Genomic DNA, 14,563 nt, shown 5'->3' on the forward strand with positions numbered 1-14,563 from the left:
TGTCCATAGTTTAATTTATTTTAAACCTCTAGGTGGCGGTCAAGTTGCTTGAACAAGAGAAACAGAGTCTGCATCTGTTCTGATTGGGCAAATCTTTGATGCTCCTTTTTGGTTCCTTGTTGTTGCATGTTAAAGCTATAGGTCACCTAAACTTAGAAGGAAGTTCATCATTTTCCTACCTGACGTTTGTCTTGATACAAGTGGATGTATTTCTTTAGACATTTCCTTGACACCAGACAAATAATACAATATGAGTAGAAAGAGGCGGAAGGGAAGCGCTACTAAGGTACACAATAGTACATTTTGGTGGATAGAAGGTGCTCTTTGGTAAAAGGGGTAAATTTGTCATCAGAAAGAAAGGAGGACCAAGGCACTCTTCATATAATTAATTAAATGGCCTTTATTAGTATGGCATGTTCAATAGAAACGTTTTTAAACCGATGTGTTTTGGCTGCATGGTCTCCGTACTCCCTGACCAAATAATACAATATATTGAAATGATATGTACATGGTCTCTTATTTCCAATACTGACAAAACACTAAATACAAAAAGGATGAAACATGTTTTATTAAAGTGGCAGTTGGCATGAGAAACACTGTCTAAATACAATTGTATTTATGTTAGAATGTTGTCTAAATACAATTGCATTTGGTCTAGTTACATGAAGCATGGTAAATGTCTGTTTAATCTGATATATGATGCTATGAAATATTTCTCTGAAGATGGATGTGTTGGAGAGTTACTGCAGCTGTACCAAGGGGGATGGAGCCCATTATGATGGTCCTGGTCGGTCCTGAAGCTACGTTATTTATTTTCTCGTACGTAAATCCGTGTGCAAACCACGTCGTCTGCCCCAAAGGTCTGAAAAAGAAGGGAAAGGGATGAAAGATTCCAGTTCTCAACAGAAGTGCTTCCTGCTGTTGTAGATCAGACGTTGAACCTTCAGATAAGAACACAGGAACATTTTGTGTTCATCTCAAATAAGACAACTGGTGTCAAGTGAGATTATTTTTATTTTATTCAAAAATATATTTATTGTTCAAACTCTCATTGTGACAGAATGGAAGACTGCTTTAGCACACAACTGGTTGAGATTTCCTGTCCAAAAACAGTCCATTTGGCACATGGCAGCTGCTACAGTGTCAGTGAATTAATGAGGGAAGAGGGGAAATGATCAAGATGTGTGGGTGGCAGAGGCGCATCGAGCCCCCAAAGATTTATGGTACTTTCAGAGGTGCAGCAAGACTGCAACCGAACTTGTCAGCGCCACAGATCATCATTACCAGGCACCCAGGGAGGGAGGAAAGTAGGTATCATTCGGGTTTAAAGAATGGCGCTAAGATGGAGCCATCTGCCGTGTGCAGCGAGTGTCCAGGGAGCCATTAACGTGAGATGCGTCATGGTCCATTGGCGTTTTCTAACACAACATGATCAATGAGGCACATTATTGCGGGCAGACAGCCAGTAGCTTTTAACCCTACACACACACCTCTGGCGGTAAAGGCCTGCATCAGGCACTGGAGAAGGGAAGGCCCCCGCCTCTTACATTGGGGCGTCGATACTTTACAGGACAACAGCATGGTAGATAAGGTGAACAGTGTGTCAGTCAGGAACACATGCAGTATCAGAGTAACTACAGGACAACAGCATGGTAGATAAGGTGAACAGTGTGTCAGTCAGGAACACATGCAGTATCAGAGTAACTACAGGACAACAGCATGGTAGATAAGGTGAACAGTGTGTCAGTCAGGAACACATGCAGTATCAGAGTAACTACAGGACAACAGCATGGTAGATAATGTGAACAGTGTGTCAGTCAGGAACACATGCAGTATCAGAGTAACTACAGGACAACAGCATGGTAGATAAGGTGAACAGTGTGTCAGTCAGGAACACATGCAGTATCAGAGTAACTACAGGACAACAGCATGGTAGATAAGGTGAACAGTGTGTCAGTCAGGAACACATGCAGTATCAGAGTAACTACAGGACAACAGCATGGTAGATAACGTGAACAGTGTGTCAGTCAGGAACACATGCAGTATCAGAGTAACTACAGGACAACAGCATGGTAGATACCGTGAACAGTGTGTCAGTCAGGAACACATGCAGTATCAGAGTAACTACAGGACAACAGCATGGTAGATAACGTGAACAGTGTGTCAGTCAGGAACACATGCAGTATCAGAGTAACTACAGGACAACAGCATGGTAGATAACGTGAACAGTGTGTCAGTCAGGAACACATGCAGTATCAGAGTAACTACAGGACAACAGCATGGTAGATAAGGTGAACAGTGTGTCAGTCAGGAACACATGCAGTATCAGAGTAACTACAGGACAACAGCATGGTAGATAACGTGAACAGTGTGTCAGTCAGGAACACATGCAGTATCAGAGTAACTACAGGACAACAGCATGGTAGATAAGGTGAACAGTGTGTCAGTCAGGAACACATGCAGTATCAGAGTAACTACAGGACAACAGCATGGTAGATAACGTGAACAGTGTGTCAGTCAGGAACACATGCAGTATCAGAGTAACTACAGGACAACAGCATGGTAGATAAGGTGAACAGAGTGTCAGTCAGGAACACATGCAGTATCAGAGTAACTACAGGACAACAGCATGGTAGATAAGGTGAACAGAGTGTCAGTCAGGAACACATGCAGTATCAGAGTAACTACAGGACAACAGCATGGTAGATAAGGTGAACAGAGTGTCAGTCAGGAACACATGCAGTATCAGAGTAACTACAGGACAACAGCATGGTAGATAAGGTGAACAGAGTGTCAGTCAGGAACACATGCAGTATCAGAGTAACTACAGGACAACAGCATGGTAGATACCGTGAACAGTGTGTCAGTCAGGAACACATGCAGTATCAGAGTAACTACAGGACAACAGCATGGTAGATAACGTGAACAGTGTGTCAGTCAGGAACACATGCAGTATCAGAGTAACTACAGGACAACAGCATGGTAGATAACGTGAACAGTGTGTCAGTCAGGAACACATGCAGTATCAGAGGAACTACAGGACAACAGCATGGTAGATAAGGTGAACAGTGTGTCAGTCAGGAACACATGCAGTATCAGAGTAACTACAGGACAACAGCATGGTAGATAAGGTGAACAGTGTGTCAGTCAGGAACACATGCAGTATCAGAGTAACTACAGGACAACAGCATGGTAGATACCGTGAACAGTGTGTCAGTCAGGAACACATGCAGTATCAGAGTAACTACAGGACAACAGCATGGTAGATAAGGTGAACAGTGTGTCAGTCAGGAACACATGCAGTATCAGAGTAACTACAGGCACATCCCCTGCTGCCCGTCCTATTAAACTAAACTAGTCCCCTGAGGTTTCTCCATGCTAATGAACACATCCTGGACTCTGTCTTACATCACTGGATACAGTGAAACCAGAACATACGGTCTTCATTACTTTCTTTCCCCCAACACCCCCTCCATCCCTCCCTCTTTCAAAGCTTCATTTCCTCATCAGCTCATAGATGCTTTGATGTGAGCCACCTGCATTTCCGTTTTCCTGGCCAGGTCCAGATTCCTTTGTCCCCGGAAGGAGAGCAGGCTTGTTTTAGTGGAGGATGAGGCGCTGCCCATTAGCTCCCTGGAATTAATAAACAAATTGTTCAAATTTAGATCCATTGGCCTGTGAGAACAAAATTCTGGGGTTGTGTTTCTCGTTGTGTGGGACCTGGGAAGAAGTGTATCGTGACACCTTCTTTGTCATCCAGTGGGTTTTGCTGCATGTGGATGGGCAGATGCAGTGCATTGGGGACTTTCTCCATATTGCGGTAATTCAATAAGAAAAAGTCATGGTTCCCACCTTTTGAGACCCTACCAAGTTGAGCATTTAGTGAAAAAGTATTTTCCTCCACAGTAAAACACAAGATTGTGTGCCTAGCGGGAAACACATGTTACACTGACCTCTCCCTCTAATATTGGACAAAACTCTGAGCCAACCTCATGATCCCATCTCTAAACAATCAGACAGTTGTCCAACAACGGCCTCACAGACCTATCATGTGGCTCAATATGCACAGAACTACACACCCTTGAGTTGAAACACACACACATTTCATGTTTGTTCATAGCATCTCCTGTTGCGAAGTCCAAGCATGCTATCCAGAAAGGAGTCCCTTACATAGAGGTTTTCCTCTTGATTTCCCTCTGGGCTTTGTAAGAGTCAATAAAGAGGTTATCCTCATCACTTATAAACTGGAATCTAAGGTTATTGGCCCCATTTACTGTTGTCAATCTGGTCTATAAAATTAAAACAGGCCAGAAGTTTACAAAAAGCACATCTTCTTTTTAATATGAAAGCCAGTGCCGTGAAGAAGTCAATAACTGTTTTTGATGGATGTAAGGACCTGATATGTGAGGAGCTTAATTAACAGCAAACATATATTTTTGTGCAGTATAATATCAGCCAGTACTAATACATCAAAGATCAAGCTTTGAAATCCTTTAGGAACCCTTTCAGAGGTGTTCGTAACAGTGACAATAGTTTCTGAGTTAGGCTGTGCAGAGCAAAATCCATCATACGGAGTGTTCTGGTGGAAAAGCTTGTCTTAGCTTTGATGTCAAGCGTCTGTTTGAACCTACAGTGTAATCTCTTGGGGAATAGTAGGAAGTGCAGGCCTACTCTCTCCTGGGTTCAGAATGAAATGTTAACACTAACAGTTTGGGGTACCAGTGCACCAAGTCTGGAACCTACAGGATGCGCTTCTACCCCCAAGCCATTAGACTGCTAAAGAGCTAATCAAATGGCTACCCAGACTACCTGCATTGACCCTTTATTTTTGCACCAACTCTCTTGCACTGACTCTACACACACACACGGGTCTCTACACACACACTGGACTCTACACACACACTGGACTCCACACACACACTGGACTCCACACACACTGGACTCTACACACACACACACGGGTCTCTACACACACACTGGACTCCACACACACTGGACTCTACACACACACACACGGGTCTCTACACACACACTGGACTCTACACACGCACTGGACTCTACACACACACACACACACGGGTCTCTACACACACACTGGACTCTACACACACACACACTGGACTCCACACACACTGGACTCTACACACGCACTGGACTCTACACACACACACTGGACTCTACACACACTGGACTCTACACACACACTGGACTCTACACACACACTGAACTCCACCCACACACTGGACTCTACACACACTGAACTCCACCCACACACTGGACTCTACACACACTGGACTCTACACACGCACTGGACTCTACCCACGCACTGGACTCTACCCACGCATTGGACTCCACCCACACGCAATGGACTCTACCCACGCACTGGACTCTACCCACGCACTGGACTCTACACACGCACTGGACTCTACCCACGCACTGGACTCTACCCACGCACTGGACTCTACACACGCACTGGACTCTACACACACGCACTGGACTCTACACACACACTGAACTCTACACACACACTGAACTCCACCCACACACTGGACTCTACACACACACTGGACTCCACACACACTGGACTCTACACACGCACTGGACTCCACACACACACTGAACTCTACACACACACTGAACTCCACCCACACACTGGACTCTACACACGCACTGGACTCTACCCACGCACTGGACTCTACCCACGCATTGGACTCTACCCACGCATTGGACTCCACCCACACAGTGGACTCCACCCACACACTGGACTCCACTCACACACCGGACTCTACACACACGCACTGGACTCTACACACACGCATTGGACTCTACCCACGCACTGGACTCTACCCACGCACTGGACTCCACCCACACACTGGACTCCACCACGCACTGGACTCTACACACGCACTGGACTCTACACACGCACTGGACTCCACCCACGCACTGGACTCACCACGCACTGGACTCTACACACGCACTGGACTCCACCCACACACTGGACTCTACCCACGCATTGGACTCCACCCACACAGTGGACTCCACCCACACACTGGACTCCACTCACACACCGGACTCTACACACACGCACTGGACTCTACACACACGCACTGGACTCTACACACACGCACTGGACTCTACACACACGCACTGGACTCTACACACACACTGAACTCCACCCACACACTGGACTCTACACACACTGGACTCCGCCCACACACTGGACTCTACACACACTGGACTCTACACACGCACTGGACTCTACCCACGCACTGGACTCTACCCACGCATTGGACTCCACCCACACACACTGGACTCTACCCACGCACTGGACTCTATCCACGCACTGGACTCTACACACGCACTGGACTCTACACACGCACTGGACTCTACCCACGCACTGGACTCTACCCACGCACTGGACTCTACACACACACTGAACTCTACACACACACTGAACTCCACCCACACACTGGACTCTACACACACACTGGACTCCACACACACTGGACACTACACACACTGGACACTACACACGCACTGGACTCTACCCACGCACTGGACTCTACCCACGCATTGGACTCCACCCACACAGTGGACTCCACCCACACACTGGACTCCACTCACACACCGGACTCTACACACACGCACTGGACTCTACACACACGCACTGGACTCTACCCACGCACTGGACTCTACCCACGCACTGGACTCCACCCACACACTGGACTCCACCACGCACTGGACTCTACACACGCACTGGACTCTACACACGCACTGGACTCCACCCACGCACTGGACTCACCACGCACTGGACTCTACACACGCACTGGACTCCACCCACACACTGGACTCTACACACGCACTGGACTCTACACACACACTGGACTCTACACACACACTGGACTCTACTGGACTTTTTAGCCATGTTATTTTCTACTCCCTGTATATAACCATGTTATTTTCTACTCCCTGTATATAACCATGTTATTTTCTACTCCCTGTATATAGCCATGTTATTTTCTACTCCCTGAATATAGCCATGTTATTTTCTACTCCCTGTATATAGTCATGTTATTTTCTACTCCCTGTATAGAGCCATGTTATTTTCTACTCCCTGTATAAAGCCATGTTATTTTCTACTCCCTGTATAAAGCCATGTTATTTTCTACTCCCTGTATAAAGCCATGTTATTTTCTACTCCCTGTATAAAGCCATGTTATTTTCTACTCCCTGTATATAGCCATGTTATTTTCTACTCCCTGTATATAGATAGCCATGTTATTTTCTACTCCCTGTATATAGCCATGTTATTTTCTACTCCCTGTATAAAGCCATGTTATTTTCTACTCCCTGTATATAGCCATGTTATTTTCTACTCCCTGTATAAAGCCATGTTATTATCTACTCCCTATATATAGTCATGTTATTTTCTACTCCCTGTATATAGCCATGTTATTTTCTACTCCCTGTATAAAGCCATGTTATTTTCTACTCCCTGTATATAGCCATGTTATTTTCTACTCCCTGTATATAGCCATGTTATTTATAGCCATGTTATTTTCTACTCCCTGAATATAGCCATGTTATTTTCTACTCCCTGTATATAGCCATGTTATTTTCTACTCCCTGTATAAAGCCATGTTATTTTCTACTCCCTGTATATAGCCATGTTATTTTCTACTCCCTGTATATACCCATGTTATTTTCTACTCCCTGTATATAGCCATGTTATTTTCTACTCCCTGTATATAGATAGCCATGTTATTTTCTACTCCCTGTATATAGCCATGTTATTTTCTACTCCCTGAATATAGCCATGTTATTTTCTACTCCCTGTATATAGCCATGTTATTTTCTACTCCCTGTATAAAGCCATGTTATTTTCTACTCCCTGTATATAGCCATGTTATTTTCTACTCCCTGTATATACCCATGTTATTTTCTACTCCCTGTATAAAGCCATGTTATTTTCTACTCCCTGTATATAGCCATGTTATTTTCTACTCCCTGTATATACCCATGTTATTTTCTACTCCCTGTATATAGCCATGTTATTTTCTACTCCCTGTATATAGCCATGTTATTTATAGCCATGTTATTTTCTACTCCCTGAATATAGCCATGTTATTTTCTACTCCCTGTATATAGCCATGTTATTTTCTACTCCCTGTATAAAGCCATGTTATTTTCTACTCCCTGTATATAGCCATGTTATTTTCTACTCCCTGTATATACCCATGTTATTTTCTACTCCCTGTATATAGCCATGTTATTTTCTACTCCCTGTATATAGATAGCCATGTTATTTTCTACTCCCTGTATATAGCCATGTTATTTTCTACTCCCTGAATATAGCCATGTTATTTTCTACTCCCTGTATATAGCCATGTTATTTTCTACTCCCTGTATAAAGCCATGTTATTTTCTACTCCCTGTATATAGCCATGTTATTTTCTACTCCCTGTATATACCCATGTTATTTTCTACTCCCTGTATAAAGCCATGTTATTTTCTACTCCCTGTATATAGCCATGTTATTTTCTACTCCCTGTATATACCCATGTTATTTTCTACTCCCTGTATATAGCCATGTTATTTTCTACTCCCTGTATATAGCCATGTTATTTTCTACTCCCTGTATATACCCATGTTATTTTCTACTCCCTGTATAAAGCCATGTTATTTTCTACTCCCCGTATAAAGCCATGCTATTTTCTACTCCCTGTATATAGATAGCCATGTTATTTTCTACTCCCTGTATAAAGCCATGTTATTTTCTACTCCCTGTATATAGCCATGTTATTTTCTACTCCCTGTATATAGCCATGTTATTTTCTACTCCCTGTATATACCCATGTTATTTTCTACTCCCTGTATATAGCCATGTTATTTTCTACTCCCTGTATATAGCCATGTTATTTTCTACTCCCTGTATATACCCATGTTATTTTCTACTCCCTGTATAAAGCCATGTTATTTTCTACTCCCCGTATAAAGCCATGCTATTTTCTACTCCCTGTATAAAGCCATGTTATTTTTGACTCGTTATTGTTATTCAGTGTGTATTTATTCCTCATGCCACTATTTATTATTTTAATCTTTCTCTTTCTCTCTGCATTGTTGGAAAAGGACCCATAAGCAAGCATTTCACTGTTTAGTCTACACCTGTTTATGAAGCATGTGAAAAATACGATTTGATTTGTATACATCATAAAACTAATTTGATAGACACATTTGAGATCTTTGAGTTACTTGTGAAAATAACACTCTTCTATAGTTTCAGTGTACAAATAGATACAACTGAGGGGGCCTGACATGACAGTCTTGCCTACTACCTTTCTTTAGTCACAAACGTCCTCACCAGTATGAGTTCATCTCCCCTCAGCTCTCTGGTCCAGAAGGTTCTTGGGCCGTTGCCATCCAGGAGAGTCTGCCTGCAGTACATTTTGCTCTCGGTCTCCCATGTGGCCAGGCTCTGTTGATATGAGTGTAATGCAATGAAGAGGGTCCATGTCAATACATCCATGTACTTTCCTGTCCTCACTTATCTAAAGGGGATCTGATCTGAATGAGTGAACATGGGCTGCGTCTCAATGTAGCTTCCTCTCCTTGTCTCCTTTCCTTCATCCGTACAAATGCTATCTGAATAGGATTGGGACATTACCATTACATTGTATGGGAGCAGACTACCTTTACATTGTATGGGAGCAGACTACCTTTACATTGTATAGGGGCAGAGACTACCTTTACATTGTATGGGAGCAGACTACCTTTACATTGTATAGGGGCAGAGACTACCTTTACATTGTATAGGGGCAGAGACTACCTTTACATTGTATGGGGGCAGAGACTACCTTTACATTGTATAGGGGCAGAGACTACCTTTACATTGTATGTGGGCAGGCTACCTTTAGATTGTATGGGGGCAGACTACCTTTACATTGTATGGGGCAGAATACCTTTACATTGTATGGGAGCAGAGACTACCTTTACATTGTATAGGGGCAGAGACTACCTTTACATTGTATGGGGGCAGAGACTACCTTTACATTGTATGGGAGCAGGCTACCTTTACATTGTGTGGGAGCAGGCTACCTTTACATTGTATGGGGCAGAGACTACCTTTACATTGTATGGGAGCAGACTACCTTTACATTGTATGGGAGCAGACTACCTTTACATTGTATGGGGCAGAGACTACCTTTACATTGTATGGGAGCAGACTACCTTTACAATGTATGGGAGCAGACTACCTTTACATTGTATGGGAGCAGACTACCTTTACATTGTATGGGGCAGAGACTACCTTTACATTGTATGGGAGCAGTCTACTTTTACATTGTATGGGAGCAGACTACCTTTACATTGTATGGGAGCAGAGACTACCTTTACATTGTATAGGGGCAGAGACTACCTTTAGATTGTATGGGGGCAGACTACCTTTACATTGTATGGGAGCAGACTACCTTTACATTGTATGGGAGCAGACTACCTTTACATTGTATGGGAGCAGACTACCTTTACATTGTATGGGGGCAGACTACCTTTACATTGTATGGGGGCAGACTACCTTTACATTGTATGGGAGCAGACTACCTTTACATTGTATGGGAGCAGACTACCTTTACATTGTATGGGAGCAGACTACCTTTACATTGTATAGGGGCAGAGACTACCTTTAGATTGTATGGGGGCAGACTACCTTTACATTGTATGGGAGCAGACTACCTTTACATTGTATAGGGGCAGAGACTACCTTTACATTGTATAGGGGCAGAGACTACCTTTACATTGTATGGGAGCAGACTACCTTTACATTGTATAGGGGCAGAGACTACCTTTACATTGTATAGGGGCAGAGACTACCTTTACATTGTATGGGGGCAGACTACCTTTACATTGTATAGGGGCAGAGACTACCTTTACATTGTATGGGGGCAGACTCAGAGACTTTACCTTGCACTTCCTGCCATCTACCGTCTCCTCATTGAACTCCTGGCCTATGAGGAAGTTGATCTCGGTGGTGCGCACGGTGGTGGAGGTCTTGATGTAGAACTGCTCCCCATTCTGCCTGATCTCCACGTGAGGTTTGGACGCCGCGGCACCAGCCACCTTCCTCAACATAGCATTGACGCCTGTGGGCAAATAACACCTGTCATTGCGTTTACTTTAACAGTCATAAGCGCTGCATAACCAATTGCATGTATCATTGATCAGTTTTGACTTTGTCAGGTTATGACAACTGACTGTACACAACCTTGACATGCCACTGGGTTGAACCCATGGTGACAATATGGCTTCACGGGGCTATCGTTTGACTTGTACTGACATTTGGTATGACATGTTTGCGCCTATCCTCACCTATAATTCAAGGATGAGTACAGTTACATTTCTGTCTCCTCCTGGCGCCATTGATAGAAGGAAAACAATCCTGAATTCCACTTTCAAAGGTGTAGGTTGTGCTTATTTACAAGAGGAATGCATAGTGGCAGTGTTACCTATTTGTGACAAAGTCATGGTAGACAGAAGGTTCTTGGGAGTGTGAGAAGAAATCAATGGTGCACTGTAGGTATTCAAGTTGTTATATACAGAGTTCTCAAGGCAAGCAACTGCAAATGAGATGGTTATCAGCAGATGTTTCAAATATGGGTGGATGCTATGACAAGGTGATGAAAACAAGGAATGCTGGAGTCATTAGCTTTGTTTAGCTCTCCTGCAGACTGATGGATTCCTCCAAGAAGTTATTGTGGAGCTAGTTGGCTCTGTCACACAGTAACAATTTAACCAATTGGATGAGAAAATGTCTTGCTGTTTCCATTCATTCCCCTCTGCATATGTTTTCAGAGCTGCTCTCTCTCAAATACTGTATCCTTCAGTACTAGTCTTATTGCTCTCATTTAAACAATGGGTGTACTTGAGTTCCCCAGAGGAGAGGAGTTCAATCTCTTTACCTTTTTTTCTCCTCTCATCTCATTGTTCCACGATGAAAAAAACAAACTGGCACCAAAAGCCAAAGTTTTGTCCAAGCCAATACCTAGAGCTCAGATTAAGTGAGATCTCAGTGCAGTCACAGGAGACGTATTTGAGAAAACATACACAGTGAATTGTCTCATCTATTCCACACCAGCCTGGCTCAACAGTGCAGCGTTGGGATGATCCACCCTCACTGCTTTCACTGAAATGACTATTCTATGGCAGGAAACAACACACAAGATCAAGCTGAAGTGATTTGTAATATGTAAGTGTATTATAATATGTATTACATGTGCACCTTGTGTACATTTTCAACATTTTTATTTTTATACATGCCCAACTCAGTTGACTTTCGGGAATATCAACAAAATGACAACATAAAATGCATCTCAAATGAACAAGGTACATGGATTAATGCATGCTGGGATGATCCTGAAACTGATGATATATGCAAAACTCAAAGATGATCAAGATGTCACACACCCTGTGGCCTCTCCCAAATATTGTTTTCTCAAATGTTTCCCCAAATAATAGAACATGAAAATAAAAAAAATGAAAATAATGATGCGTTTGGTTTTTGGACACAATAGAGAAAGAACAGCTAGGATTTTGATAGTATATGGTTAAGTATTTATTCTTTCAAATAGCTCTTAATGATAGAAGGTAAGAACTATAGACATCTTACCAAGTGCTTTGAGTAGTTCATCAAAATTCTCACTGCTTCTCATTTTCCAAGTGCCTGCGAAATTGGTCATTTTCTTGGGAAGGCTCGACGTGTACCGGTCTCTCTCTGCCTCTTGATATGCTCTGTATCTCCTCAGCTCACTGTCCCACTATCCCTCCCCTACGCTCTCCCTTTCACCCTCCCTCCCTTTCTCTCGCTCTGTAATAACCCCTCACAGCATGCTCCTCTCTCTCTCTGTGTAATAACCCCTCCCAGCATGCTCCTCTCTCTCTAGTCCTGTAGTGAGTGAAATGTCCTCCTCTTAATGACCATTTTAAATGACAGATGGACAGGGGTTCAGGTGGTCTCGTTTCAAGCCTGCAATATAAATAGGACATTTAAATGGAATGAATCCCATAGAAAAGAACCATGGATGTCCCCATCACAGCAATATAATAAAGCGCTGAGAGCGATTATGGTTTCCAATATAAACCAATATTGTAGTTGTGATAAGATCTAAGATCTTTCTTTGATAAACGATGGGAGTCAATGTCCATCTAACGTTCATCCCATCGACCACCCCTCTCTCTCCCTGGATACAGCTAAGGATCAGACTAAACATGCATTCAATACATTTCCCATTAAGTCCAATTCAACCCAAGCCCCCCCCCCCCCCCCCCCCCAACTCACCAACTCACTCCAACAGCCCCCCAACACAGAATGAGAGGCCCCGATAGCTTCACTCACTCCCCTTCCCATCAAGTCTGATTTGTTCTCTTTCTGATGGCTCTTCATCAATCTCTTTGACAAAGTGGCTTCCAGACAGCAGTTGATAATTCATGTATAGAGCAGAGCAGGGAGCACTCTGTCATCCCTCCAGGAAGTGTCACGTTAAAAAGGCTCCCATCTATTTCCCTATGCATGCTGGTCCACCACAGTTTGTCTCATCAATCAATAGATTTGTCTTTAGGCTTTGGGTGCTGTTTTTCTTTGAACACACAGAGAGCAGTAGGGGAAAGAAAATCAGAGAAATGGTTTCATTTTTTGTGTTAAGCGTTGAATGAATTACCCTTTCACGAGGTTCGTGCAGCTTTGTTTTAGTTTTTTTTAGTGAGTGGACTTATTTAATTATTAGTATCATGCTGTGAGGGAAGAATAACACATTAAAGGGATAATTCACTGATTTGATAAACATTTTCTAACTTTGAAAGTATTCTGCTGGTTGTGATGAGACAATCCATAGACATATGAATGACAAAATATTTCAAACAAAATAATGGGTGACAGCTTAGTCAAGATGTTCATCCTCCCTGAAATCTGTATGCACACTTGGGACTATGACGTCGTTTTTGTTTAACTAGGCAAGTTCTAACAAATTCTTATTTAGAATGACGGCCTACCCCGGCCTCCCCTAACCCGGACAACACTGGGCCAATTGTGCGCCGCCCTATGGGACTCTTGATCACGGCCGGTTGTGATACAGTCCCGGGATCGAACCAGGGTCTGTAGTGATGCCTCTAGCACTGAGATGCACTGCCTTAGAGCGCTGCTCCACTAGTTAACCATACACTCTTAAAAACGTTTTTATCTCTTGCTTCACCTTTAGGGGCGAAATATATGAAATAAGCGATAGAACACTCTTTGGCTCTATATAGAACCCTTTTTCCCCTATGACTGTATATTGGATTTAAATTAAACTGACTCTTTTCTAATGGATCCTATCCATCTCACCTAATATCTAGCAACACAGATACATGACCTTGTGTGTCAGAACGTCACTTCCAAATAGACATACTAAGGCCCCCCAGTCACAAGAACATCTAGGAGACATTAGCCATTCAGAGCAGCGAATCGCATTGTGCTCTCCCAAAATGTCTGCTAACCCAACGCAGACCCATTCAAAGCCCTGGGGCTTTTTCTATGGAC

General features: G+C 43.4%; 1 protein-coding gene across 1 annotated transcript; it reads right to left on the reverse strand.

Annotated features, from left to right (window-relative positions):
* Positions 1-382: 382 nt before the first annotated feature.
* On the reverse strand, positions 383-12,834 carry LOC110511412 (cellular retinoic acid-binding protein 1). The gene is made up of 4 exons (XM_036964516.1): positions 12,659-12,834; positions 10,957-11,135; positions 9,362-9,475; positions 383-862 (listed from the first exon to the last, which is right to left on the reverse strand). The coding sequence occupies exons 1-4, from the start codon at positions 12,726-12,728 to the stop codon at positions 806-808; spliced, it is 420 nt and encodes a 139-aa protein (XP_036820411.1). The 5' UTR covers positions 12,729-12,834; the 3' UTR covers positions 383-805.
* Between the last annotated feature and the right edge of the window lie 1,729 nt (positions 12,835-14,563).

This window comes from Oncorhynchus mykiss, chromosome 26 (genome assembly GCF_013265735.2).
Source record: "Oncorhynchus mykiss isolate Arlee chromosome 26, USDA_OmykA_1.1, whole genome shotgun sequence".
Taxonomy (NCBI): Eukaryota; Metazoa; Chordata; class Actinopteri; order Salmoniformes; family Salmonidae; genus Oncorhynchus; species Oncorhynchus mykiss.

Excerpts from the sequence above, each read along its gene's own strand:
- LOC110511412 (XM_036964516.1), bottom strand. The coding sequence starts at position 12,728 with ATGACCAATTTCGCAGGCACTTGGAAAATGAGAAGCAGTGAGAATTTT. Across the intron at positions 11,136-12,658 it reads TGAACTACTCAAAGCACTTG|GCGTCAATGCTATGTTGAGG; the intron begins GTAAGATGTCTA and ends ATTTGCCCACAG. Across the intron at positions 9,476-10,956 it reads TAGATGGCAGGAAGTGCAAG|AGCCTGGCCACATGGGAGAC; the intron begins GTAAAGTCTCTG and ends TCATATCAACAG.